Source organism: Notamacropus eugenii, chromosome 3 (assembly GCF_028372415.1).
Source record: "Notamacropus eugenii isolate mMacEug1 chromosome 3, mMacEug1.pri_v2, whole genome shotgun sequence".
In the NCBI taxonomy this organism is placed as follows: Eukaryota; Metazoa; Chordata; class Mammalia; order Diprotodontia; family Macropodidae; genus Notamacropus; species Notamacropus eugenii.
In genome coordinates, this window is record NC_092874.1 from 377,785,826 (window position 1) to 377,811,148 (window position 25,323).

The 25,323-nt window shown below is 45.1% G+C and overlaps 3 protein-coding genes across 5 annotated transcripts; 2 read left to right on the forward strand and 1 right to left on the reverse strand.

Moving 5' to 3' along the window:
- The first annotated feature begins 10,997 nt into the window (after window positions 1–10,997).
- On the forward strand, window positions 10,998–14,766 carry LOC140532214 (cardiotrophin-2-like). The gene is made up of 3 exons (XM_072650681.1): window positions 10,998–11,013; window positions 11,290–11,426; window positions 13,473–14,766. The coding sequence occupies exons 1-3, from the start codon at window positions 10,998–11,000 to the stop codon at window positions 13,929–13,931; spliced, it is 612 nt and encodes a 203-aa protein (XP_072506782.1). The 3' UTR covers window positions 13,932–14,766.
- Window positions 14,693–19,023, reverse strand: CTF1 (cardiotrophin 1). 2 transcript variants are annotated; one of them, XM_072597516.1, is made up of 3 exons: window positions 18,759–19,023; window positions 16,808–16,923; window positions 14,693–15,641 (listed from the first exon to the last, which is right to left on the reverse strand). In XM_072597516.1, the coding sequence occupies exons 1-3, from the start codon at window positions 18,829–18,831 to the stop codon at window positions 15,195–15,197; spliced, it is 636 nt and encodes a 211-aa protein (XP_072453617.1). In that variant the 5' UTR covers window positions 18,832–19,023; the 3' UTR covers window positions 14,693–15,194. The 2 variants fall into 2 exon arrangements, with proteins under 2 accessions (XP_072453617.1, XP_072453618.1); XM_072597517.1 differs by lacking the exon at window positions 18,759–19,023 and adding an exon at window positions 18,550–18,663.
- Window positions 19,024–19,718: 695 nt separating this feature from the next.
- On the forward strand, window positions 19,719–22,806 carry BCL7C (BAF chromatin remodeling complex subunit BCL7C). 2 transcript variants are annotated; one of them, XM_072597515.1, is made up of 6 exons: window positions 19,719–20,418; window positions 20,770–20,848; window positions 21,887–21,995; window positions 22,122–22,283; window positions 22,372–22,457; window positions 22,588–22,806. In XM_072597515.1, exons 1-6 carry the CDS (start codon window positions 20,327–20,329, stop codon window positions 22,732–22,734), a joined length of 675 nt encoding a protein of 224 aa, XP_072453616.1. In that variant the 5' UTR covers window positions 19,719–20,326; the 3' UTR covers window positions 22,735–22,806. The 2 variants fall into 2 exon arrangements, with proteins under 2 accessions (XP_072453616.1, XP_072453615.1); XM_072597514.1 differs by having other exon boundaries at window positions 19,773–20,418; window positions 22,119–22,283.
- The last annotated feature ends 2,517 nt before the right edge of the window (window positions 22,807–25,323 follow it).

Consider the following 25,323-nt stretch of genomic DNA (forward strand, 5'->3'; position numbering starts at 1 on the left):
AAGGCACAGCGCAAGGTGTTGTCACCATTTAATCGAGCTTACACAAGCATCTTACCAAGTAGTCCCTCCGTCAAGCTCTGACCTTCTGAGATTGTGTGCGACGGCCAGAGAAGTGAACCTTGAGAGATGCTCGCCTCTCCCAGTGCCCCATGGTGATGTGTGCCTCCCCCTGTCCCTCCCAACCTTGCTGTGGGAGTGGCAGGCTCAGCTGTTTGTGCTCTGGTCCAATGAATTTCTGAGCCCCCAGTGCTTTCTGTAAGAGACAGAAGTTCTTCCTCACAGGAGAGCAAAGGTGTCCAAATATGCAACCTGTGGCCCTCAGGTCACTGGGAGAGGATGAGCAAGCCCTTGGGATCTGTGCCTCTGGTTGGCCCCTCCCCGTGGATCAAGCAAGCCCAGTGCAGAGGGAGGCAGTAATGACGCTTGTATTTGAATCGCTTACTTTATAAAAAGGAGTTTTCCGCAGGTCGGGGTGCAAGGAAGGTCTTTGCAGGCACAGCTGCAATACCGACAATAGATCATGCAGCACCGCCCCCGTTCTCCAGGCTGCGATACTCTCTCTCTGTCTCTGTCTGTCTGTCTGTCTGTCTCTCTGTGTGTCTGTCTGTCTGTCACACACACACACACACACACACACACACACACACACACACACACACACACACACACACACACACACACACACACACACTCACTGATGTGTTGGCGCCACCTTGAGGTTAATACGAACTTCAATAACATCATTCGGATGGGAGCTTGAGAGGACAGGTGCGGGAGCTGTGTTTATTCCCATCCTCTAAACGATCCTTTGGGAAGCTTGGTGGAGGGTAGGGGAGGCAAGCCTTCTCCTTGAAGCGAAGAGAAAGTAAGAGAAAAGCAGACGCATCAAGTGATGCGACGCAAAAAATTTTTATTACAGTTTGCTTTGAAATAAAAAAATTTCATCCCATCCCTGTTTTCTTTTCCTTGTGGATTAAAAAAAAAATGGAGCTGCGTCCATTGATACAGTTTGGTCCTTCAAGGTATTGTAAATTTTCAGCCTTTTTAGTATTAAACACTCTCTGTGAAAAGAAAAAAGGAAGTTTACCAAAGCAGCCACGGGAAGAGTTCTTTTGGGTATCACGTATATATGATCTAGGTCAGGGGTGGGGAACCTGCAGCCTCAAAGCCTCGTATAGACTTGTGGTCCGCGGATCCGGCCTTTGGTCTGAGTCCAAGTTTTACAAAACAAATTCTTTCGTTAAGGGGTTTGTTCTGTGAAGTTTGGATTCAATCAAAGGGCTGCACTTGAGGTCCTAGAGGGCCACATGTGGTCTTGAAGTTGCAGCAGGCTCCCCTGACTAGGTTCATCATTGTGGGAACTCCAGCTACCAAATCACTAAACCATCAAACCCAAACATGACTTAGAAGGTAAGTTTTAGACAGTTGCCTGAGGGAGATAGCAGTTAAGTGACTGGCCCAGGGTCAGTTAGCTAGGAAATGTCAAATACTGAATTCAAATGCATGATTGAAGACCAGCACTCTATCTGTTCTCCCCTGCCAACTACCTGCATTTATGTATGTATATTTTTATATGTTTTTGCATGTATTTATGGCTCCACCCAGGCAAAGGGTTTGTGTTCTGTACTCATATAGGGGTTGCATTCATCCTGGAGGCAGCCTGACGCTATAGGGAAGAGTCAGATTTTTCTTTCACTTTCTTTCTCTCTGGCTCATTGTTCCCCACTTAGTGTACCAGAGGAAATCTCTAAATAAATCTTAGGTATGGCCTCTGTCAAGTATCTTCTCACAAATGGGTTAAAGGTGTCTCTTCTCATATAAATATATTATATGCATATTATATATACACATATACATAATATACAAAATGGATATGAAGTATAAGACTGAAATTTATTTCCTTTACCAGCAAAGGAAAACATTCAACACAAAAGACATAGGCATACATTAACAAAGATTATCAAGGTAAAACAACAATTCATCACCATCATTATAACTTCCCTAAAAGGTAAAAGTACTTTGTGGGACTGCTGAACATATATTTCACTTTTGCCTGAGCCTTGCTCTGTGTGAGGTCCAGATCTGCTGACCATTCAGGCACATCCCTCTAGTCCCTTCATGGTCTGGACAATCTTATTTTTGCCATACAGGCAGGAATCACCTATTGGGTAACATCACTGAGTCAGGTACCCAGGTTCTCTCTAACTCATGAGGTAGCAATCAAGACTGGAAACATCTGTATCAAGATTGCTGGTTTATGCTCATAAACAATCAGGGGAAATACACAAAGCAAAAGAGTCAACCAAGTGGTTAACATTCTTGTCTCCCTCAATGTTCCTTATACCATAGTTGTACATACTTATTGCATACTTCTCCCACCCGCAGGAGAATATAAGCTTCATGAAGTCAGGTAGGACTGAATTTGTGTCTTTGTGTCTTCCACACCTAGGATAGTGTTCTGCAAATAATAGTTCCTTAATAAATGATTATTGAATTAAATTGAACCCTTTTAAGTTAACCAGTCATAAAAGCTCTTCATTTTTCCTTCATAATTCTTTCTCATTCATCCCCTCCACTGTATCCTGAGTCCCAGTGATCTTAGCTCAAGTCCTGGTAATTTCCTGCTGGGAATATAGTGACAACTTCCTGTTTAATCTTTCATTTCTTTAAGCTGTCTTTCTAAGGTTGCCCAAGATTCTTTCAATCTACAAATCTTACCTTGTTTCTTCCCTGCTCAAAAAAATTTAGTGGCTCTCCATAGTTTGCAAGATAAAATGTAAACATTCAGCCTGGCATTCAGGGCCCTTATCTTTGTCTTACCATTCTACCAACCATTATTCAGAAAACAAGGGGACAGCTACGTGGTGCAGTGGATAGAGCACCAGTGAAGGAGTCAGGAGGACCTGAGTTCAAATCTCACCTCGGACACTTGACACTCACTAGTTGTGTGACCTTGGGCAAGTCACTTAATCCCGATTGCCTCATCCTGGGTCATTTCCAGTCATCCTGATGAATATCTGGTCACTGGATTCAGATGGCTGTGGAGGAGAAGTGAGGCTGGTGACCTGCACAGCCCTCCCTCCCTCAAAACAGTCAAGTGCAAGTTATGTCTTTATTTCTCTGATGGCATGGTCTTCTTTGGCAACGAAGGACGAACACACAACAACTGGAGGAAAAGGCTCACGCTGAAAATTTAGCAATAGTCTCCCAGGAGCTGGTGGGAGCTGGCTCCAATACAACTCTGGACATATTATACTATACATGTATACAATATAGGGAGAAATTGCTAGATCCTAGAACAGCAATAGAAATAAAGACATACAGTCATTGCATATGTACATGTACTTATATTCAGACTTGTTTTAATAACTAAACCCAAAGAGTCATTAATGAGTCAGTCTCAGCTTGGAAGGAGATCTCCAGTGGTGTGATCTGGTACTTAACCCTGTGGTATTCAATATTTTTATAAACTTCTTAGCTGTAGGCAGAGATGGTATGTTTATCAGATTAGAAGATGATGCAAAGCTCTGTAGGATACTTGATAGGTTCAATGACAAAAAGATCTTGACATGCTAGAGCACTGAATTTTTTAATGAGAGGAAATTTAACAGGGGCAAATATAAACTTTGTACTTAGGTTTAAAACAATCAACTTTACAAGCATAAGACTGGGAAAGGGAAGAGATATCCAGACAGCAATTCCTACCGGGGGTGGGAGGAAATCTGAGAAAATACAACACTTTTTGTAGTAGCAAAGACCTGGAAACAAAGCAGATAGCCATCAACTGGGCAAATTATGGTATGTGGAATAGTATATCACTGTATAATGGAGTTTGGAACATGTCCAGATTGCCTAACATGGAGGCACCCTGCCTTTGTCTACCATGTGAGTGAAGGAGGCCTCCTTTGATTTGAGTAGGCTACATCTTTATAACTCTCCAAAATAAGAAAATCTCTCTTTTCTGTGCCCTTTCTTGCTTCATCCAGAGGGTGAATATCACAGTTCACCTAGCGTTCTGGTGCAATAAACTGAACTGAAAGGGGAGATACCTTCCCCCACTCTCTAACCCTTTTATTTGGCTTGGAGAAATGGGACTGGGGTCTCTGTTTTGTACTATTTGACCTTCTCAGTTTTAAGTACCAGGATTTGGAGCCACGGCAAACTGAGAGTCAAGATGGCAGTCAGGATGTTGCAACCAGTTAGCCTGGCAGGGAAACTGGAAGAAAGCAGGGTAGCTGGGATTCTAGCCCAAGGTGGGCTTGGGATTTGGAACTAGCACTATGTGCTATATGGAAACTAAGCAATATCATTGACCTAATCTCCTCCCTTTACCAGTGACTGGGATGGTATGGGGGAGAAGGGGTATTATGCTACCCATGTATTAGTGGGAGTAAATTTATATATTTGCTGTTATATCTTTTAAAGTAAATGTTTCTTTGTAAAAGTTAGCCCAACTGTTAATGCCTAAATGTAACTAAGGTACAAAAGGACTACCCCCAACTTGGTAAAAAAAACATTGGTAGGGGTTGAAGCCATTTTCAGAAACTCTAGACATCCCAAAGTCTGGTAAGGATATTGGAGGACTGAAATATAATATACCTGACCTTCAGGCAATGGGAGCCAGGTAGTTAGTGTTAACTGCACTGTAAAAGATGACATGTATGATGAATATGGAGGAACATAGGAAGACTTACATGAACTGATGCAGAGTGAAGTAAACTGTACAAACTCCCTCTGCTACCAGTCAGTTCCAACCAAGGGACTCAATATCCTCTAGATCTTTTGAATTTACAAGGTCATCTCCAAAACTGGACTCACTCATCTCAAGGTCACTATTCCAGCATCTGCATTCAGGAATGAAATTCAAAATGGAAGAGGCAGCTGGAACGTTAATATCCCTTCTTGCCCTTAGTAGGCAGGACATACGCTTTAGCTCCCATGTTCTTCTGGGATGGGAAAATGAGAGAGCTGCCCTTCCCCCTGCTCTCATGGGAAGTCTCAGAGTTATGAAATGCCACCTGAAGAATCAAAAGAAGAGAGAGCCAGAGGGCAGAATTCCTCCCTTTTTAAAGGTCCACTGAGTCATCCCCACCTCCTACTGCCTGCTGAGTGACCAATAAGGAGATTGCTTTGTCATCTCCAAAGTGGCTAAACTCTGAGCTCAAACACAGGGTCAGCCAGAAGCTGCTAGGGGAGGTTTGTATTAGACCCCTAGTTGCAACTAAAACAATGTAAATGAAAAGGCCAACAAACAAAATAATCCAAAATGAATGCTGTGAAACTATAGTGACCAAATTTGGCCTTAAAGAACAGATATGAGAATGCACCTCCCTTTTTTCTTTTCCAGGGTGAAAGATTATGGGTATGGAACACTACATATAATTTGGGATTTCATTGCAATGTTGGTTAATATTGTTAAACTGGTTTTTTTCTGTTTTATTTATGATAAGAAATGACTGTCTAGGAGGGGAAATGTGAGATATGTTAGGAAGTGAAGATAATACAAAAAGATGCATCAATAATACTTTTTTTTTTTGAAAAAAGAAAATGATCTGAGAGATTTAATGGATGAATCAACAGCACAAGATAGCAGCCAGAAAGGGGGGAAGGAGGGAAAGGAGCAAGGATTTATTAAGCACCCACTGTATGCCGAGCATTTTATAAATATTATCTCATTGGATTCTCATATTTCAGTGAGGTAGTTGCTATTATTATCCCCATTTTACATAAAACAAGACTGAAATTAAGTAACTTGCCCAGGGTCACACAGTTGATGTCTAAGGTCAAATTTAAATTCAGGTCTTCCTTACTTAAGCATTCTATCTACTGCACACTTAGCTGCCTCAAAAAAAAAAAGCAACTAATGACGTCCTAAACTAATAGAATCAATGTCCAGAAAGAGGGAAGTAATGTTCCACTCTGTCCTGGTCAGGAATCATCTGAAATTTTGTGTTGAGTTTTGCATACTACATTTTAGGATTTACATAGGTAAGCTAAAGTCCATCTTACCAGAATAGATGACAGGACTGAAAATATGCCTTATGAAGATTGGTTGAAGGAATTGGGCTATTTAGTCTGGAGAAAGGAAGTCTTGGTGGCGGAAGACGGAATGTTACTATACTCAAGTATATGAAGATCTGTGTGTGGCAGAGGTATTTTAGCGCAGCACTAGTGACAATGAGTGGAAAATACCTAAAGACAGAATTGGATCTAGTGAAAGGAATATCTTTTCAATAATGTGAACTGTCCCATATTGGAATGGGTTGCTTTGAGAGGTGGTGGGTTCCTTCTCACTAGAGGTCTTCACAGACAGTTTGGATGATCACTCATCAATGATGCTGTAAATTCCTATTCAGGGACAGATTATACTAAAGGACTTCTGAGATCCCTTTTGAATTCCTTATTGTGTGCCTTCAAATCCTGTCCTCTTTCTCCTCCAGTTACCTGGGGATTCCCTGGATCAAGCATTGGGCTTAGCGACAGAGAATCTGGATTTGTTGGGGAAACTGAACGTTGGAATGGAAACTGAAGTGATTTTTGTTCAGAGTAAATTTAGAGTTGGTGCTGCAATTAAAGATCAGGTTTCTTGACTGCAAATATAGTACATAACACATCCTACTGTATCTCTTTCAGGCTGTTCTCTCTATAAGGCAGGAACTAAACTAGCTTTCTTTTGGTCTTTCCTTGAAATGGAATGTCTACTACAACTATGCTTCATGGAGAGAATTATGGATATGGGACTAAAAGATGAACCTTAAGCAGACTCATGTTCCTCAATTATGGTCATACTAGGAGGAGAACCAGACATATAGCCCCTAACGAGAGTTGAGGGAAGAGGAAGAAAAGAAAATGAACTGGGCTGATGATTCTCCTTCCTTCCCTAGTCATATATTAGATCTAATCTGGAGAGAACAGGAAAAGAGAAGGTTGCAGAGGAGCACTGCCATATAGTCCTTCACCTCTAGGCTCTTCTCCTTTCATTCCATCCTCATCATACCAATGCCTAATTAGTCTTCTTAGAATATGAATCACTTTTCTACCAAGGGCCAGAACCGTAACTTCCTACTACATCAAGTCTAACCTCTATTTAACCTTCAAGATGTTCCATACTCTGGCCCCCTCCCACCACTTTGTCTCCCACTGCTCCACAACATGGGCACTTTACTCCAGCCAGGTCAGCACCAAGTAAATATGACATTAATACTCTTCTCTTTATAATTTGTGCTATCCACTTCCTGGATTGTCTCTCATGAGACCAGAGCTACTTATGGCATTCAGACTGAGGATACCAGTAGTGTTGCAGTTGGCAATACATGATATCGTTCACTTTAGAGTGGAAGTACACTAATCTAACCCTGTCATTTTACATATGAGGAAACTGAGTCAAAAGAGGTGTCTGATCTAAGTCATTCAGATGTTAAATGACATAGAGAGAATTAGACAGACCGCAGTTCTTCTGACTCCAGATTCAGTGTTCCTTTAACTAATTACATTGCTTCCATACCTATAGAATTGGGATTAGATATACCTATAAAGTTATGTGTAGAGATGCCAATAAGATTGAAGTTATTGATTCTCCTCGAGGATATTGTCATCGTCATCATCATCATTATTGACTAAGTTTTGGGAAAAGATGATTGAAAGACAGTGGGCTTTGGTAGTAAAGTAAGTGTAAATACAAGGTAGCCTACTAGCCACATTCTTTTTCTTCTTTTTTTTGCAAGGCAATCAGGATTAAGTGACTTGCCCAGCTAGTGTCGAGTTTCTGAGGCCACATTTGAACTCAGGACCTCCTGACTCCTGGGCTAGTGCTCTACCCACCAAACCACATACCTCCCCCATTTTTTTGGCTTGTTGCTTTGGGGCTTTTTGGGGCAATTGGGGTTAAGTGACTTGCTCAGAGTCACACAGTTAGTGTAGGCCAGATTTGAACTAAGATCCTCCTAACTCAAGGGCTCTATCCACTGTGCCACCTACCTGTCTCAGTCACATTAATTTTTTTAAATAAAAGAACAAGTATGACTCCAAAATGAGGTGGGTTGATCATGTAGTGAGGAGAGCAGGCAAATGGTCAGTCCAAATATTGCCCTAGTAGTCTAACATATTGAGAAAATATAAGAAGGACTTCCCTCACTGGATGGATCTTCAAAGGATATTATATAGAAAGACAGGGGCAAGAATCAATTCAAATTGGTAGAATCACTTTTCTACTAAGGGCCAGAACCATAACTACCCACTACCTCAAATCTAAACTCCATTTAACCTGCAAAGTCTTCCATAATCTGGCCCATATTAACAAGATCACAGATCCACCTACAAATCTAAGGAAGAGCTGGGTTGATTAATACCTAGAGAATCAAGTCCAGCCTTGGAACAGAAAAAGGTGTCAGACTCTCAACTAGTAGTCTGAACAAATCAGTAGACTGTAATATTAAATCTAAAGCAAACCTGGGGTCTGTGGTACTATCAGGATTCCTACCAGCTTGTGAGAAGCAGCTGGCATGGATTTAGGAGTCAGGAAAGCCTGGGCACGGATCTTGCCTCAGATCATTAGTAGAGGTGTGCTCCTAGGTAAGTCAGTTAATCTGTTTTTATCTTAGTTTCTTCCTCTATAAAATGAGGGGATTGGACTGAGTAACCGCTAAGGTCCCTTACAGTGCTAAATCTATGATCCTATGAATGTACCTCCAACACTGACAGCATGCAGGACTCATTAGTGCTGCCTTGCTTGAAAGACTGGGGGAGACTAGGTATCCTGTCTTGAGAATTCTCAGCTTTCTTGGGAGGATCTCTCTGTGACTGAGGGATAGAACAGAGTACAGAAAAAGAGTTTCTGGGACCAGGGGAGACACAAGAGAGGGAATAAAACTGGAGGCAAGGGGATGGGATAGATCTGGGCATAAAGAAACCTAGAAAAAGGGAGAGAGAAATGAAAATTAGAGAAAGGGGAGGAAGATGAGGGTCAGAGAAAGGTGAGAACAGGTCTTAGAAGAGGGAAAATAAGGTCTTAGTAATAGGAAGACCTAGAAAGAGAAGAAAGGCAGAACTTTAAGACCTAAAGCACGAGAAAGAGGGGTACTGATGTGGTGGGGGAGAAGTATCATACCCAGATGACCAAATGAATAACCTGTAGCCAGGCACCCTAAATTGCCCTCTCCCCTCCTGGCTTCCACGTATACCCTTTACCTGTGAATAGGTCCCAGATCGGGTTCCTGCCTCCTTCCCCTCCTGCCAGCCCCACGCCTCACTGAGCCCTCTCAATGGGTCCCAGCTAATCCCCTGACATCACCTACTCCCCCCCATACAGTCCCCTCAGCTAAAGGCCTGTTTGCCAAGGAGCCAAAGCAGTCTCCTGGCCCTTCCTCTTCTCTGGATATCTGGATTCACATCAGCTTCCAAATATATTATCCATGCTTTTGCTCCTGGCTTGCCATCTTGGAGCTGATTCCCAAGTCACCTTTTTCTTGTTCTGACTTTTCTGAAGCCCTGATTCTCCGGTTAATCTTCTACTCCCTGGCCCCAAGACCTCAGGAAGCTGGTATTTCTAAGTCCCAGGCAGCTGGCTGCTGCTTCTCCCCCTCCACCCAGAAGTGGAAACCTCAGGGCAGGTAGGATGGGACATTATCCTGTCCCCAAAGCCTGGATGGGGTTAGGGTGGGGGCCCAGGCACTCGATGACTCTGAGGCTGGGCAGTGGGTGACACATGAACACAGGAGCCATTAAGGATCAGGGAGGGGCTAGGAAAACAAAATCTTTCCCAATGGCTCCCAACTTTTTCTAATATGACAAAATATGTCAGATGACAGAATGTTAAACTCCTGATAGTAGTTGTACTAATGTCTGTGGATTGAAAAAATACATGATAACAAAAGGTGACTATAAATCCAATGATACGCAAGTGAATTTATATTTTGTTAATCATAATGAATTATACATATATTTGAAAAATAGTAATATGTTATGGTATGCTTGCTAAACAGAGATAAAAATGACATGGTTTGATTTGCATATTGAGTCTCAGACCCCTTGCAGTGACTTAGAGACAAATTCCCCCTCATTGACCCTCCCCCCCAGCTTCTCAGCCAGTAACTTAAAGGGTGGGAACCATTGCTCTATTCCAGGGATCCAGATGCACTGTCCTTGGCCTCAAGTTCTTAGGGGGCTTACTACATGTGCTATATTTCTGTATCTTCAACAGTAGAGAGAAATACTGTAACAGGTATTTGGTGAATTTTTGTGAAATAATTGCTCCTAGCTCAGAATCCAGATGTTCTTGCTCTCTAGGACCCCATTTGCCCTCTTCTCCTAGCCAATTGCCTTCATAGTTTACTGGGTGCCAAGGTTGGGATGGGGGTAGGGTTGGGAGGGTGCTGAAGGACAGAGGAAGCCTATGCTGAGGGGCGGAGTAGAGCCGCCTCTGGGGGAAACTAGATCTCAGGACGTGCGGAGTTGCAGGGATCGGGGCGGCCCCATTGTCCCCCATAATCCCCTCCCCGCCCTTAGCCCTCTCCCTCCCTTGCTTCTGGTGTTTTACAGACCAGGCAATGGAGGAAGGGTGGGGGGAACCAGAGAAAGCAGGGTTGGGGTCCATGGTTATACTATTGGGGAGCCTCTTTACCTGCCTATTCCCAGACTCTTTTCACCTTGGGTTCTCCTTGGCCTCTTCCCCATTCATCCTTTTTCTTTCTCTGTCTTTCCCTCTTCTCTCTATTTCTTCTTCTCTGACTCTCCCAAACCTTTCTTCCCATGACATCTCTCATCATCTACAGTCTTCTTCCTTCCCTTTTTCCCATGCCACCCTCTTCTCTGTCCAATTCTCTCTCCCGCTTCCTGGGCTCCCCCACCCCAACCCTTTCTTCCCTCCTCCAGGGTGTGGTTCTCTGCCTGTCCCATCCAAAGCCTCAGGGATAAAAGGTATAAAGAACCTCAGGCTAGGGCCAGAGAGAACAGGTGCCCCAGGGACCTAGAGACAGACTGCAAAGGAAAGAGGAATGAACATGATCAACTCGATAGGTAAGTAGCTGAAACTTGTGGAGGAGAAAAGTCCTGAATCATGGGACCTGAGGAACAGAGGATCTGGAGTAAGACATTAGATCAAGAATTCTGGGGCCACATATTGGTGTGTGCTTTGGGCTTGCTTGACTGGAGTTGTCTTTTTTTTTCCTCTCTCTTCATCTGCTGGGAATTTTTATAGGACAAGGCTCTCTTGTCTTCTGAAGAAATGGAGGTTGGATCCTCACAGAGAAATCTCAGACCTGCCTCTGACTTTCTTTCCTGTATCCCAACCAGTTGTCCCCTGCCTGTTGTCTCTGCTGCTGGCACCCTTTGTCCTGGGTGCCCCGGTATCCCTGGCTGACCCCATCAACCAAGCCTATAACTTGGCCCTCTACATGCAGAAGAACACATCGATGCTACTGCAGACTTATGTGAGTGAGGGTGGACAGCTGGGCAGGTGGGAGGAGGCTCTTACATTGGAGATAAGATGGGGCTGCAAGACAGAGGCTCTTCCTCTTGGGGAAAAATAAGGGATTTCAAGGAGAAGTCTCCTTCAGCAGGGGAAAAGAAGGGGATTCTGGAAATAGGAATCTGAAAGAAGAGACTCAAAGAAAGCTCTCAATTCCATTTGAAAATTATAAAGTACTATATAATGCAAATTATTGTAATTTTTATTATTGCCTCAAGAGCCACCAGGGAGACTATGAAGGCAGTGGTTTAGGAGGCAGGAGAATTGGGTTCTAGTCGGGGGTGTGCTGGAACCAGCTTCTACCAGCTTCTGAGAGGCAACTATGAAATTTTCGGTGTGTGCATTCACACTTCAGATATTGGCATATGGCTACAAATCAGTCTGACTTATTGTTTCATTGACTGTCTAGACTTCAAAAATGATGGGGAAATGTTAATAGTGCAGATGAAATTGAAAAGTGCTCACTCCTACATTTCTTTTCTTGGAAAGCTGATTGTTAAATATATACCAACACATTTCTGATTCTAGTTCTGGCTCTGCTATTAAGTGTGTGAACAAGTTATGTTTTTTTTCCTCTGGTGCCTGGATTCCTCCTCTATAAACTGAAGGTTAACACAGATTTTACATATTTATTGGGATGGGGTTGGGAGATAATAGCTCTTTGGAGGGCTGTTATGGGGAAGAAAGATTAGACTTGATCTCTTTGACTCCCAGAGGATAGAAGTGATAAAATATTAAATTTAGACTTAATAGAAAGGAAAACTGTCTAACCTTTGGAGCCATACAAAAATAGAATTAGTTGCCTCTGCAGGCAGTAATTTCCCCATTATGAGAGGTCTTCAAGCAGAAGCCTAGTCACTTGTCAGGGATGATATAAAAAGGTAGTTCGTGTAATAGAAGCAATTGACTTAGAATTGGAAGAGAACATGACAGCTAGGTGGCGCAGTGGATAGAGTGCCGGCCCTGGAGTTGGAGGACCTGAATTAAAATCATACTAACAGACACTTGTGGTGTGACCCTGAGCAAGTCACTTAACCCCAACTGCCTCCAAAAAATCAAACAAAAAGAATTTTAAAGAACAGGAACTAAATCCCATCTTTAACATTTGCTATGTCATCATGGACAGGTCAGTTTACCTCTCTTACATTCAGTTTTCTCATCTATAAAATGAGTATAGTGGTATCTTCACAGGGTTGTATCAAGAATCAACATGATGAAGTAGGAATAGTGTTTTGCAAACTTGAAAGGGATGTAAAAATGTCAGCTTCTGCTGTTCAAGTGGATTTTCATGTCAGGGATGAGTTGGAGTAGACAATCTTTATGTCCCTTCTTACTAAGAATCTGGGACTGGATCACATCTACAATCTTTTCCATTCATAGGATTGTGTGGTTGCAGAAGTTCAAAGGAGGAGGGAAAGGAAGGAAATAAGCATTTACATAGCACCTACTTTTTTCTAGACAGTGTGCAAATGTTATCTTGTTTGATTCTCACAACAACTTTGCAAGGTAGGTGGTATTATCCCCATTTTACAACTGGCAAAAACTGAGGCAAACAGAGGTTAAGTGACTTGCCCAGGATCACACCACAAGTTATTTTTGTCTGAGGCTGAATTTGAACTCAGGTCTTTAGGATTCTAGCTGGGTCCAGTGATCTATCCTCTGTATCTTCTAAATCCTTTCACCAGAAATGAGAAAGTCTTCTTATAGGGGGAGGGGAAGACAAGAATAAGCATTAATTAAACGCCTACTATGTGCCAAGGCACTGTTAAATGCATTACAACTATTATATCATTTGATCCATATAACAAACTTATTATCTCCATTTTACAGATGAGTAAACTGAAGCAGACAATGACTTGCCCAGGGTCACATAACTAGTATCAGACATTGTATCTGAACCCAGGACTTCCTGACTCCAGGTCCTGGGCTCTGTCCCTGGTGCCACCTAAGGGCCTATGTGACTTGAGTATGCTGGTTACACTCTATGTACTTTGTTTCATTTACACAGCTCCAGTACCAAGGCAGTCCCTTCAGTGACCCAGGCTTCTCAGCCCCTGAGCTCCAGCTGAGCAGCCTGGCCCCTGCAGCTGTCCCCTTCATGTCCTGGCGTGGCCTCGGGGATGGGGAGAGGCTGGTCCAGGCCCGAGGGGCTTTCTCAGCCCTGGCCCAGCACCTCCAGCTTGTGAGTGATGACCAGGCTGACCTGAACCCTGGCAATTCTATCTTGCTGTCTCAACTTGCGGCTGCAAGGCTCCGAGCCCAGGGCCTGATGGGCAACATGGCTTCTGTCATGATGGCCTTGGGGGTGTCCATTCCTCCTGAAGTGGACGCTCTTGGCCCCGCACCCTTTGGAGCCTCTGCCTTTGAGAGAAAATGTCGGGGCTATGTGGTGACCCGGGAATATGGACACTGGACAGACAGGGCTGTGCGGGACATGGCTCTGCTTAAGGCCAAATATGTGGCCTAGTCAGCAGACTGGAATTCCTGACTGAAACAGCAACTTTTGAGCCTCACCATGGACAATTTCCTGTCCTATTATCTGTACACTTTTGAGAGGGAGGGAAAGTTTTGCAGTGTGCTGTTCCTTAGGGGTTAGCCAGTTCCCATGGGGCAATGCCTCCCTATCTGTCCTCTGGGGCCATTGGCCCCATTCCCCTAGTGTTTCTGCTTAGTGGAGAGCCCCCCAAAGTGGCTTTCTCCAGTGCTGTTAGCTGCGTCCAGGTGGTGCTGGCAGGACCTCCTTTGTAGAAAGGTGTGAACAGGTGGTTTGAGGCCATTTCTGTACAGATAAGCCTTAGCTATTTCAAGCTTTCGCACTTATTTGGGCATGTGCAGTACAGGGTATGATGTCCTGTGTGAATGGATTTCACTTCCTACCTCTAGAGGGATTAATTTCCTCATTTAGTCTACCTCACCACCCATGACTTTGGGCTCCTGCTGCCACTCAACGGATGTCATTGTCTTCTCTATGTTAGCTATTTCCTATGGTTTAATGTCAAACATTCACTTTTCCTTCAAATCATATCTATTCTGCATATAATAGCCTTTCATTTTCTGGCTCTCAGAGTGAAAGGATGTCATTGTCTAAGAGTTCTCAGTTCCTTTATTTAATGCCGTATTTATATTGCATCCCTGAAATTTGTGTTTAATCTATCCCAAGAAACAACCCCAATCGCCCTCCACCCAACACTGTTCCTCCCAACTCCAAGAACTGTACATAGAAGGGTATTTTTTTAATTTACCAAAAAAATTAATTTATTCTCAGAAATAAAAATCTCCTTTTCAGGGAGAACTTTTTCACAGACTTCATAGCTTGGTGTGCTAGAATCAGGGGATTAGAGGTATAAGGAAGGGAAAGCAGGATAGAAGGGTAAAAAAGTGGACTAGGGCTATGGGGAACAACAGAGATCCATGAGGGGATAGGGCATAAATTGGGGGTAATGATGCAAGAAACAGTGTGGGCTTCAAAGAGAATTAGGCTGAAGGCTCCTCTAGGTAAATGTCTTGGAACTTTCTTCTATAGTGATCTCTTAAGCAGATATTTACTGGCCCTAGGACTCAATCCAAAGCTGAGCAGCACAGGAAGACAGAGGATGAAGTAGACAGAGAGGCTCTGAGATGGAGATAACAGCTAGTGAAGGGATAGTGACAGAAGATGAGGATGGAGTGGGAAGGAAGCCAGTTGGTGGCCCTTCATGGGGGAAGATTTGGGGTAAGGTGGGCTCCTCTCTCAGCCTAGCCCTGCCCTCATCAGCTGACCTAGGTCACCTTCTGTGCAGCTTACCCACTCCTGGTACAACCCACATACCCTGTAGCCCAACAGCTTAGCCAGGAAGACCCCAGGAGATTCAGGGAGTATGGGATGTGGCCCTGGGGGCCCTGGGGTTGCACCTAGTGCCCCCAGAACAACCTCTACAGCATTCCCCAGCGCCCTTGACTGGTGAGAGGCATCTTCTAGCCGCCGGAGGAGCCGACGGGCAAAAGGGTTGAGGTCAGCCTGGAGCCGGCGGATGGTGTCCAGTAGTGGGGACAGTGAGTTCAGGGCAGCTGCATCAAGCTGCAGCCTCTCAAGGGTGGGGAGCCCTGAATGAGTTGGGGCTGGGGAGTTCAGCCCGGGAACTGGTAACCCTGGGGGAGAGAAGCTGGGCAGCCCGAATGGGTCCCCCTGGTGCTGGACCTGTAAGGGAAGGGTGGGGAGAGGTGTTAGGAGGAGTCTTTTCTTCCCCTTGGACAGACCCTCCCTGGAGGATCCAACTTAAGGCAACAGATTCCCAGTCTTCTATAAAAGTCCCAGGCAAGAGCAACTCCTCTGGATGTGAACCATTTATGCTATAAAATTGCCTTATTTTCTACCAGCTTTGGTGAGACCTATGAGGTCTCTTTGCTCTTTTTGCTTGGTTCTCATTAGGGAAATTGATCCTTCTCATCAATAACACAAGATTTTTCTTCCTTCCCACCCCACCTGCCAAAAGTTCTACAGGTGAAAAACTTCTGTTCTACCTCCCAGAGAAATGTTTCCCTTTGTAGGGTTGGATCCCAATTAGAATCACAGAATCTGGAATATTTTTATAGGAAACTGAGGTATAGAACTGAGGCATAAGTTGCCCAAGGTCACACAAGTATAAAAAAACAGAAATAGAACTTTGTCACTTGCACTGTAGTTTTTCCAAGCCAGTGTTAGTGGGGAGGTCCTGTAGCAGAGATAGTATTAAACAGTAATAATCTAACAGTCAATAGCCTATGGGTCATGGGGATTTGAATTTCGATGCATGGCATAAACTTCCCTCCTACCTTCTACCAGTTTCATTTGTGCCAGTATTAATGTTTCTGTCTCATCAGCACTCATCGGCTTGTCAGAGAAGGCTGGTGAGGGTGAGGTGGGAGGGGGGGTGGGGGTGGGGGGATAGGGTGGGGGATGGAAGGGAGCCTGCTAGGCAATGGAAACATAAAGCTTTTGGTGATTAACAGCTTGATCTGAATGGAAAGCTGACAGGAGGTGGATTTTCCTCTACATATGTGGGAATGAGTTCTCATCTTTCTTATTTCTAATTCTGAAGCTGCCTACCCTTTAAGACAAAGCCAAGGTTGGTCTGTTGTCAAGAACTCTAGAATGAGAATCCGTGGTCCTGGATTCTAATCCTACTTCTAACATTGATTCACTGTGTGACCCTGGGCAAGTCCTATCCACTTCTCAGCTTCTTCTTCTGTGTAATAGTGGGGCTGGATTAGATGGTCTTCCCAGGGCTTGCCCCTAAAATGGAATAATTCAAAGGGTATAGAGTAATCTTTCCCATTCTTCCCCATCCCCTTTTCCACCCCACCACCTCCCACCTCTGTACTCACATATTCCTGAAGCAGCTGCTCAGCATAGCTAGTGAGGAGTCTTGCAAGACTGTGGGTCTGACGGATCTTGGCCTCAAGGTGGGAGAAAGATGAGGCCGAATGGGACTGTAAGTCCACTGGAGGGGACAGGGGAGGATGAGGAGGAATCAAAACCCAGGTCCCCTGACATAACAGATCTCCCTTCTTCCCATAACATACTATTTTTAGTGTCTTATTGGTGGCTTGATTCCACATTCTCACCTTATACCAATTGGGGCTGTAGTCCTATCTTCCCCTACCCTAATTATCTGAAAGAAGAAATTGATCTACAGGAGCTGGAGGTAGGGAAGCAAGGAGGTGTGGGGCCTGGACAGGAGACTTGAATGACTATATTGCAGATAATCACAATTCCTAGGTGATTATGTGTTATAATACCTGGAGTACCCTTTGATAATACCAACTACAGTTTCAAATCCTGACAAGTTGACTGATTAATAACTTGAATTGGCCTTAGACTCCTCTGAATTGGGAGTTCAGTTACTTAAGGGATTAGAAAATTTTAATTCTTAACAGTTTATAACCTAGTCCCACTGTATACATCACCAAAGACAAGAAGGGGAGATGCTAGGACAGGAGTTCCTAACTTTTTTGTATGTCATACTCTTTTGGCAGCCTGGTAAAATCTATGGACCCCTACTCAGAATTACATCTTTAAATTCATACAATAAAATGGATAATTAATTATATCAAAAGTTATCAAAAAATTAAAACAAAACAAGTTCATAGACCTCAGGTATAGAAAACACTTGACTACACATTCTGGCTTCACTTTACTCTTGACTAGGAGAAAACTACATTTCCCAGGATGCAAAGAACTTAGGCAGATGCTAGGCACATGGTGCTTAATATTGTAGGGGGAGGACTAGTAAGAAGGAAGCGACATGCAAAGGTGACCAAGTTCTTTAACCCATGTCTGGCCCCAAAGACCTATCACCACATCTTTTGCTGTTCAGCTCTCTCTCTCTCTCTCTCTCTCTCTCTCTCTTTCTCTCTCTTTCTCTCTCTCTCTCTGTCACACACACACACACACACACACACACACACGCGCGCGCGCGCGCGCACACACACGCACGCACACACACACACACACACACACACACACACACACACACACACACACACACACTCGTCAACTTTCTTCCCAAGACCCTATCTCTCTTGAGTACTCGAGTAGCTTATCAATTAGCTCTGGTTCTCCTTTATAAAGAGCAAAGAGCTTCCTTGCATTCTACCCTCCCCCACCTCGATCTCCTTCCTTTCCCTCCCCCCCAGCCCCCCCCCCCCACTCCCAGTCATTAATTGACCATCCTGCTCTATTCAAACTATGAGACTTCAGCCAGAGGCTGGTATTTTTGCCAAAGACTCTCAACCCCACACTCTTTGCCCCTCTTCAACATATAAGTTGTTAAGGTGAGCCCACATCTCACTTCCACAGCCCCACTTCCACTTCAAGTCCTATCCTTTTAGTTTCCTCCTCCAAGTCCTTCCCCATTTTCTTAATCAGATCCCTTTCCTTTCTCAGAATCCATCCATTTGGCTGTTTAGCCACTAAGCTGTCCTTTTCAGAACACAAACATTACATTACAGCCCCAGGCACCTAACTTGTAGGACTGAACCCTGCTCCTCCTATTAACCTGCAGTCTTGCCCAGTTCCCAGCTTTCTCTTCTAGACCCAATTTTTCCAAGTCCCAGAAGTCCCTTACCCTTGTTTCCCTCCCTCTGGCTCATGTTGGCCCCCTCCGTCCCCTGGCTGGTCCCGGTTCCCTACATGCCCCCTCCTCCCCTTCCCAGAGAGAAGAAGAAGGGAGGGAAAAGGGGGGTAGGGGGCGTGGTCCACTATCAACCAATCAGGGGCCACCCCCAAACTCCCCCCACCTCACCCCAAGCCCAGATTCCAGGGCCCTGAGCTCACCTTTTAGCCCTGCCCTGAGGAGCGGAGAAAGGCCTGGGAGCGAGAATATAGGTCTTGGGAAGATAAAAACCATAAGGATCTTGGGGCGCTCCCTCCCAGAGAGCTTCAACTTTTCTCCTAGTCTAGGAATTGGATTGAGAACTGTCACCTTGCTGATGAGGTCACCCAGACAGCAAAGGGGCAGGGACTGTCAGAGTTCTGAGAGGGCAGTTGAGAGGAAAGAAGCTAGGAGTTGGGGTGGGGGTTGGGGGGAAGGAAGAGGAGGACTCCTGGGTTCAGGGAGGGAACTGGCATGCCTGGAATTCAAAGAATGTACCTACTGGATAGCTTTCCTGGGGATACACCAAGTGAACTACCCCCAGGAGTTGGGGGGTGGATGGAGGAAGGGGAAAAGATTTGCGAGGTTGTTGGAGAAGGTGGCACCGGAAATGTATTATAGTCACAGGGATGTGCAGACACACACCAAGAGATCTACTACCATATTCTTGAACAGATAGTCACATCTCAATCTCACCAATTAGACAGTAAAGCAAACTGATAGACAGACACATTTTAAAAGGATATCTGATATATTATGGGCGCCTGCCCAGGAATGAAACAGTGGTATCCACAAACACTTAGATCCACGGCACAACCCCACTTGCTGACTCTTAAACCAGCACCCACAGATGCTGTGCAGAGTGAGAGACATGTTTCCTGAAGGACTTTCACAAACATGCTAGGGAAGAAGATATACAAGTACCCCAGTTTGATACAATTGCATTAATGCCCACAGTGATACATAATCGCCAACTGATACACATATACACGCACATGCACATAGAGGCTGAAACTCCACAGGCACAAGGGGGCAGTCAAAGGAACTTAAAACGAAATCGAGTAGGGACCTCCCCTTCCCCCTGCCCCTAGCCCTGGCCCTGCCTCTACGGCCAGGCCCTGGTCCTGTCTCTGGAGAGCAGGGGGCGCTGTGGGGGAGCCAGAGTGGGCGGGGAAACAACTCAGCACAGGGGGCGGAGGGTCTGGTCCAGGGGACTACTGCTCCTTGGTTTCCTGGCTGCAGCAGGGAAATCCCCAAGCCAGAGCAGAACTAAAAGGCGGCTGGGGCAGGGGCGGGCTTAGAGGAGAAGCCAGAAAGAAGTGACAGGGAAGGAGACAGACACTGACGACAGGGAGCCGAAGAAAGGGAAAGAGAGACAGTGAGGGAGGCAGGAAGAGTGACTCACAGAGAAAAGCGAAGACGACAGACAGCACTGGGAAGGGAGGAGAGCAAAGAAAAAACATTTTTGTTTTTAAAAGCAGGAAGACAGGATGGAAAACCAAGAGGGAAAGAAAGAGAGGGAGTGAATCAAACCGACGAGGAGATTGAGAAGTGGGGAAACAGGAAGCCAGTGAGCAAGGGGTAGGGGGAGAAAGGGATAGCTTAGGAGGAAGAGAGAACTGAGTAAGGCAGAGAGGGAGCTCCAGGGGAGAAGGGCACCAAGTGACCCAGACAGAGGTGTCTGGGGAGTCCAGGAAGCATCCCTAGTGCAAGCCAGGTGGGCCTCGGGAGAAGCGACACCTCAGTTCTCATGGCGGGCCGGACGGTGAGGGCTGAGACCAGGAGCCGGGCCAAGGATGACATCAAGAAGGTGATGGCAACCATCGAAAAGGTCCGGAGATGGTGAGAATGGAGGCCCAGGGACTGGAAGGCTTGGGTTTGAGACAGGGAGGAAGGGAAGGGATGTGGGGTAATAACATGGAGTGAGAGCAGTGGGATGAAGGTTTCAGACAGACCACCCTCCAAAGCTTTGGATATCTAGGTCCATCCCAATTAGACTGCTGTTTTTCCCTTCTCCAAAGATAGCTGTGCCATAGAACTGTGTGTTTTTATGTGTTGGTGAGATGTGTGTGTGTGTGTGTGTGAGAGAGAGAGAGACAGAGTGAGAGAGAAAGAGAGACAGAGAGAGAGAGAGAGAGAGAGAGAGAGAGAATCTCTGGCTCTGCATGACCTGGCTCTGTGGATCACCCCTAGGGAGAAACGCTGGGTGACAGTGGGAGACACTTCCCTCCGTATCTACAAGTGGGTGCCTGTGGTGGACCCACATGAGGAGGTGAGAGAATTCTATTTCCCTTATGACATACTGCCTTCTCCACTATTCCCTTTCTTTCTTTTCTTTGTAACATTATCAGTCTTTTCCCCCAAACCAGATTCCCCCCCTTTACTTGGTCTTTTTTCAGTGTCACTACCATGTATCCCAGTCTCCCCTAAACATTGGATTCTTCACTCTCATATCCTATATGTTACTAAGCTCTGCTGAATCTTTTCACTGCAGTAACATTTGCATCTGTACTTTCCTTTCTATTTCTACTTGCTACCACCCTAGTGCAGGCTCTCATTATTATCCACCTAGGTTATTGCAATAGCCTCTAAATCTATCCTTCATATTGCTACCAGATGTTTCCCACCCCACCCCCACCCCTCAGCTTGCCATATCTTGTCATGCCACTCCATTGCCCAAAATCTTCCACGGTTTCTTGTTGTTGTCTATCCATTGAAGGTCGAAGCTCTTTTGCCTGGCATTCAAGGCCCTCCACAGCTAGGCATCACCCAGCTTTGCACACTTCCCCCTACAGCTTTCCTCCATCTTCACTGACCGCTTAAGCCAAAGTAGATTGCTTTCTGTCCCCAATTTCTTGCACCTGAAAATGTCTCCATCCCCTTCTCACCTGTTGAATTTTTACCCATTTTAAAAGCCTAACTCAAATATTACCTCTACCATAAAGCTTCCCTGGCTTTATCAGTAACAGCTGCACTCTCCCTCTCCCCAAACCCATAAAATAATCTTTACAAGTATGCAATGAATTGATTATATATTCCTTTGGATTATGTTACATGTGTCCCATTTCCTTAACTGGGCAGCTCCTGGAGGGCTGGTCTCCAATTAAAATTTTTTTTATTCCCTCCATACCTTAGCACAATTCCCAGAACACTGGAGGTACCTAATGAATGTTTGTTGAAAAGAGCTGAATTCCTTCAGGATCTGACTCTTTTCCCTTTCTTGGGAAACTTTCCTGCTCCCTCTCCCAACTAATTCATTCATCTTTTCTCTACCACTCTCGAACTACCTTGCTCCTTTTCCTTTCTGTAGGAACGTCGACGGGCAGGAAGTGGGGCTGACAGGCCCCGAGTCAGGGAACGGAGGGGTCGGGGAGCCAGTCCAAGAGGGGGTGGTCCCCTCATCTTGCTTGACCTCAGTGGTATGTAGGGGTGTCTGGAGGGTGGGAGAATGGAAGTCTTAGGTTGGGGGAAGGGAGAAGAGATCCTAAGGTAGAGGAAGCAGAGGCACCCCAAGGCCCACCCCTCCCAGCCTCTTTTCCCAGCAGATGAGAACAGCAATCAGAGCTTCCACTCAGAGGGCTCCCTGCAGAAGGGCACAGAGCCCAGCCCAGGGGGAACGCCTCAGCCTAGCAGACCAGCCTCACCTGCTGCTCCACCAGATGGGACTTCTGAAGATGTTCAGCCCCCAAGACTGGGCCAGGAAAGAGGTAAGAACTAAACAACTCCTCCATTGGCTTCCCACTGTGATCTTTAGCTCCTTGTTCCCTGGGGTAACCTGCTTTCTTGTTATTCCAGATCCAGGGGGTGTGACTATGGGTGGGACAGATGAACCCCCAATGCTCACTAAGGAAGAACCTGTGCCTGAGTTATTGGAGGCAGAGGTGAGAAAGGCTGGAGGAGGCTGGACTTTGGAGCGGTAGGGAATGAGGGATGTGGAAGGACTGGGGGTTGGAGGGGGCGGGCAAGATCCTTGGGATCTAGGAGAACTTATCCCCAGTTCCTCCTCTCCAGGTTCCTGAAGCTTACCCAGTCTTTGAACCAGTGCCCCCTGTGCCTGAGGCAGCTGTGGGGGAAACTGAAGACTCAGAGGGGGCACCCCCTCTCAAGCGTATCTGTCCAGATGCCCCTGAAGGCAGTCCGCTCCCCCCAGATCCTTGAGCCTAAAAAGCTGATCCATAAACTGTTGTGTCCTCCCTGGCTTTTTACAAATAAAGAACCTTTTGTAGCCAAGTATCCTCTCATTTCAGTTAGCACACCAAGGTTCTGCCGCCCATTCATTAACTCAGGAACCCGCGCTGTCCTAACGATGCAAGGAAAAGTGGACACCAGACATCCATAAATATCCATATTTCTCCTATTGGAGAAGGGAAATGAGGAAGAGGAGAATGAGAAGATAGACTGTGTGCTGGGTCCTATAAGTATTAGGGTTCTTCTCGCTTCTCCTCTTGTGCTCTCCCTTCTACCCTTTCTTTTCCATTTTCTTTCCTTCTTCTATTACAACTTAAATCCTCCTCTGTGCAAGTTCCCCTTTTGATATTTTTAAACATTTCTTTAAATTATGAACTTAGTCACCAACATAAACATTTCGAAATAGAAAGAATGAAATCATATAAGAAACTTTGAATTTGTTATGTAGCTTAAAGAAATACATATTACACTTAACAAGGTAGTAACAAAATCACTATATCCCTTCGGTATTTTTTTTGTTCTGTGCATTTAAAAATGTTTTTATTTATATTCTACTATTTCATGCCTATCAATTTCAACTAATCTAGACCTTCCCTTCAGTATGCCTCTTTTATAAAATTGTTTTCTTCAGTTAACTTTTGCACCTCCTTTTCCATCTGTCCAATTGTTCCTTTTAAAGAGTTACTTTTTCCAGTTAGTTTTTGTACTTCCTTTTCCATTTGTTCAGTTTTCCCAATTAGGTTTTATGCTTCCTTTTCCATTTTTCCAATTTTCTTTTTAAAGACCTGTTCTCTTCAGTCAGTTCTTTTTTCATATTTTTAAAATCATTGTCCAGTTTTTCTTCTCCTTCTCTAATTTGACTTTTAAAATTCTTCCTGAGTTGTTCCAAGAATACTCTTTGGTCTTGAGACCAGTTCATATTCCCTTCTGAAGTTTCAGATGGGAGTACAGTCTCAATGCTGACCTCTTTGATATTCATGTTTTGGTCCTTATCCCCATAGAAAGATTCTATGGTCTTTTCTGCTTTGCTTCTTATGATGGTCACCCTTTTCCTGGCTTTTAAAGTAGATCTCTGTTTCTGGGGCACAGGGGGCTCTGTCCCATAGTTCTTGTGCCTTGAACTTGAGGCTTTGTGTGTTGTAGCCTCTGGTTCTTTCAGCTAGAAGCTAAAATGTTGCAGCTTACCTGGTTCTGGGCTGGCTAATGGGAGAAAGCAGAGGTCAAGTGAAGTCTTTCTGGGTTTCCTGGAGCTAGCTGTGTTAAGTGTGGGGGAGGGGTGGTCTGGCTACAGCAGGTCTCCTCTGCTGAGCTAGAGCTTAGGTAAGTTCAGTGGTTGGTGATCCCGTCTGCCCTAGTGTCTTCCAGATTCCCCGGGGTGCTGAGGCATGCCTGGGATCCTGGTGTTGGCAGTTGAAGGTTCCACCCCCCCCGGGGATCTCCTCCCAGTTTACTGAGGTGAGGCTGTCTGGAACAGCTGTGGTCTTGCACTGGTCCCCTTCAGTCACAACAAGAGGGACCCTCAACAATTTTCCTGGCCCCAAATGCTAAGAGACTGTTTGCCCTTTTGGCTGATCCCACTATTCCAAGATTTTTCTGGGGAGATAGTTTATGGGTGTTTCAGTGTCAACAAGGGAAAGGGGAGAGCTTTTACTGATCACTCCAGCATCCTGGGTCCCAGAAGTTCAAGTAGGTGACTTATAGACATTTAATCTGAGGGCTGATAGTCTTAGGAGCAGCCACTGCAGATACCTGGGGCTCCGAGGCTCTCACTCACTCAGTCCCACTGGATTCCTGTCCTTGGCTGATATGCCCGAGATTCTGCAGGGCAGCCACTGCCTCAGACCACCTGGGGCTTCCTGCTTGGCCCTGCCGCGGGGATGCGCTGGTACAGCCTGTGCGCTCTGTGCTGTGTGCTCCTCCAGCCTCCCACAACAGATCCTTCTCGATGACCTTCTAGTCTGTCCTGGGTTGTGAATCTGCCACAGTCTGTCTCCTATTGGATTCTGCCCCTCCAAAATCTGATCAGATTCTCTTTTTAGAGGTATCTGAAGGAGTTTGTCTAAGAGCTTAGGTGAGTAGCTGCTCTCACTCCGCCATCTTGGCTCTGCCCCTCCAGTAAGGCCTCTTTTGAAACAATTAAGTAAAACAAACCAACACACCAGCCATGTGTGAGAATGTGTTTCTCATCACTTCTAGTCTACTACCTCCCTGCCAAAAGGCAGGATGTATGTTTCATCGTGAATCTTTTGAAGTCATAATTGGGCAGTGTTTTGGTTGGAGTTCTGAGATCTTTTAAAGTTGTTTCCTGTCACATTATTATCTTGGTCTTCTGATTGTTCTAATTTTACTCTACCTCAGCTCATGCAAGTCTTTCTATACTTTCTTGAATATATCATATTTATCATTTCTTATTATATGAGAATATTCCCATATATTCTTATACCACAGCTATCCCCAGTTGAAGGCAATTATTTTTATTTCCAATTCTTTACTGTAACAAAAAGTACTCTTATGGTCTTATAAAATTATATGGGTGCTTAGGTATCCTTGACCTGATTG

Excerpts from the sequence above, each read along its gene's own strand:
- LOC140532214 (XM_072650681.1), top strand. Across the intron at positions 11,427-13,472 it reads CGATGCTACTGCAGACTTAT|CTCCAGTACCAAGGCAGTCC; the intron begins GTGAGTGAGGGT and ends TCATTTACACAG.
- CTF1 (XM_072597516.1), bottom strand. The coding sequence starts at position 18,831 with ATGGTTTTTATCTTCCCAAGACCTATATTCTCGCTCCCAGGCCTTTCT. Across the intron at positions 16,924-18,758 it reads CCTCAGGGCAGGGCTAAAAG|TGGACTTACAGTCCCATTCG; the intron begins GTGAGCTCAGGG and ends TGTCCCCTCCAG. Across the intron at positions 15,642-16,807 it reads AGCAGCTGCTTCAGGAATAT|GTCCAGCACCAGGGGGACCC; the intron begins GTGAGTACAGAG and ends CTTCCCTTACAG.
- BCL7C (XM_072597514.1), top strand. The coding sequence starts at position 20,327 with ATGGCGGGCCGGACGGTGAGGGCTGAGACCAGGAGCCGGGCCAAGGAT. Across the intron at positions 21,996-22,118 it reads CATCTTGCTTGACCTCAGTG|CAGATGAGAACAGCAATCAG; the intron begins GTATGTAGGGGT and ends CTCTTTTCCCAG. Across the intron at positions 22,284-22,371 it reads AAGACTGGGCCAGGAAAGAG|ATCCAGGGGGTGTGACTATG; the intron begins GTAAGAACTAAA and ends TTGTTATTCCAG.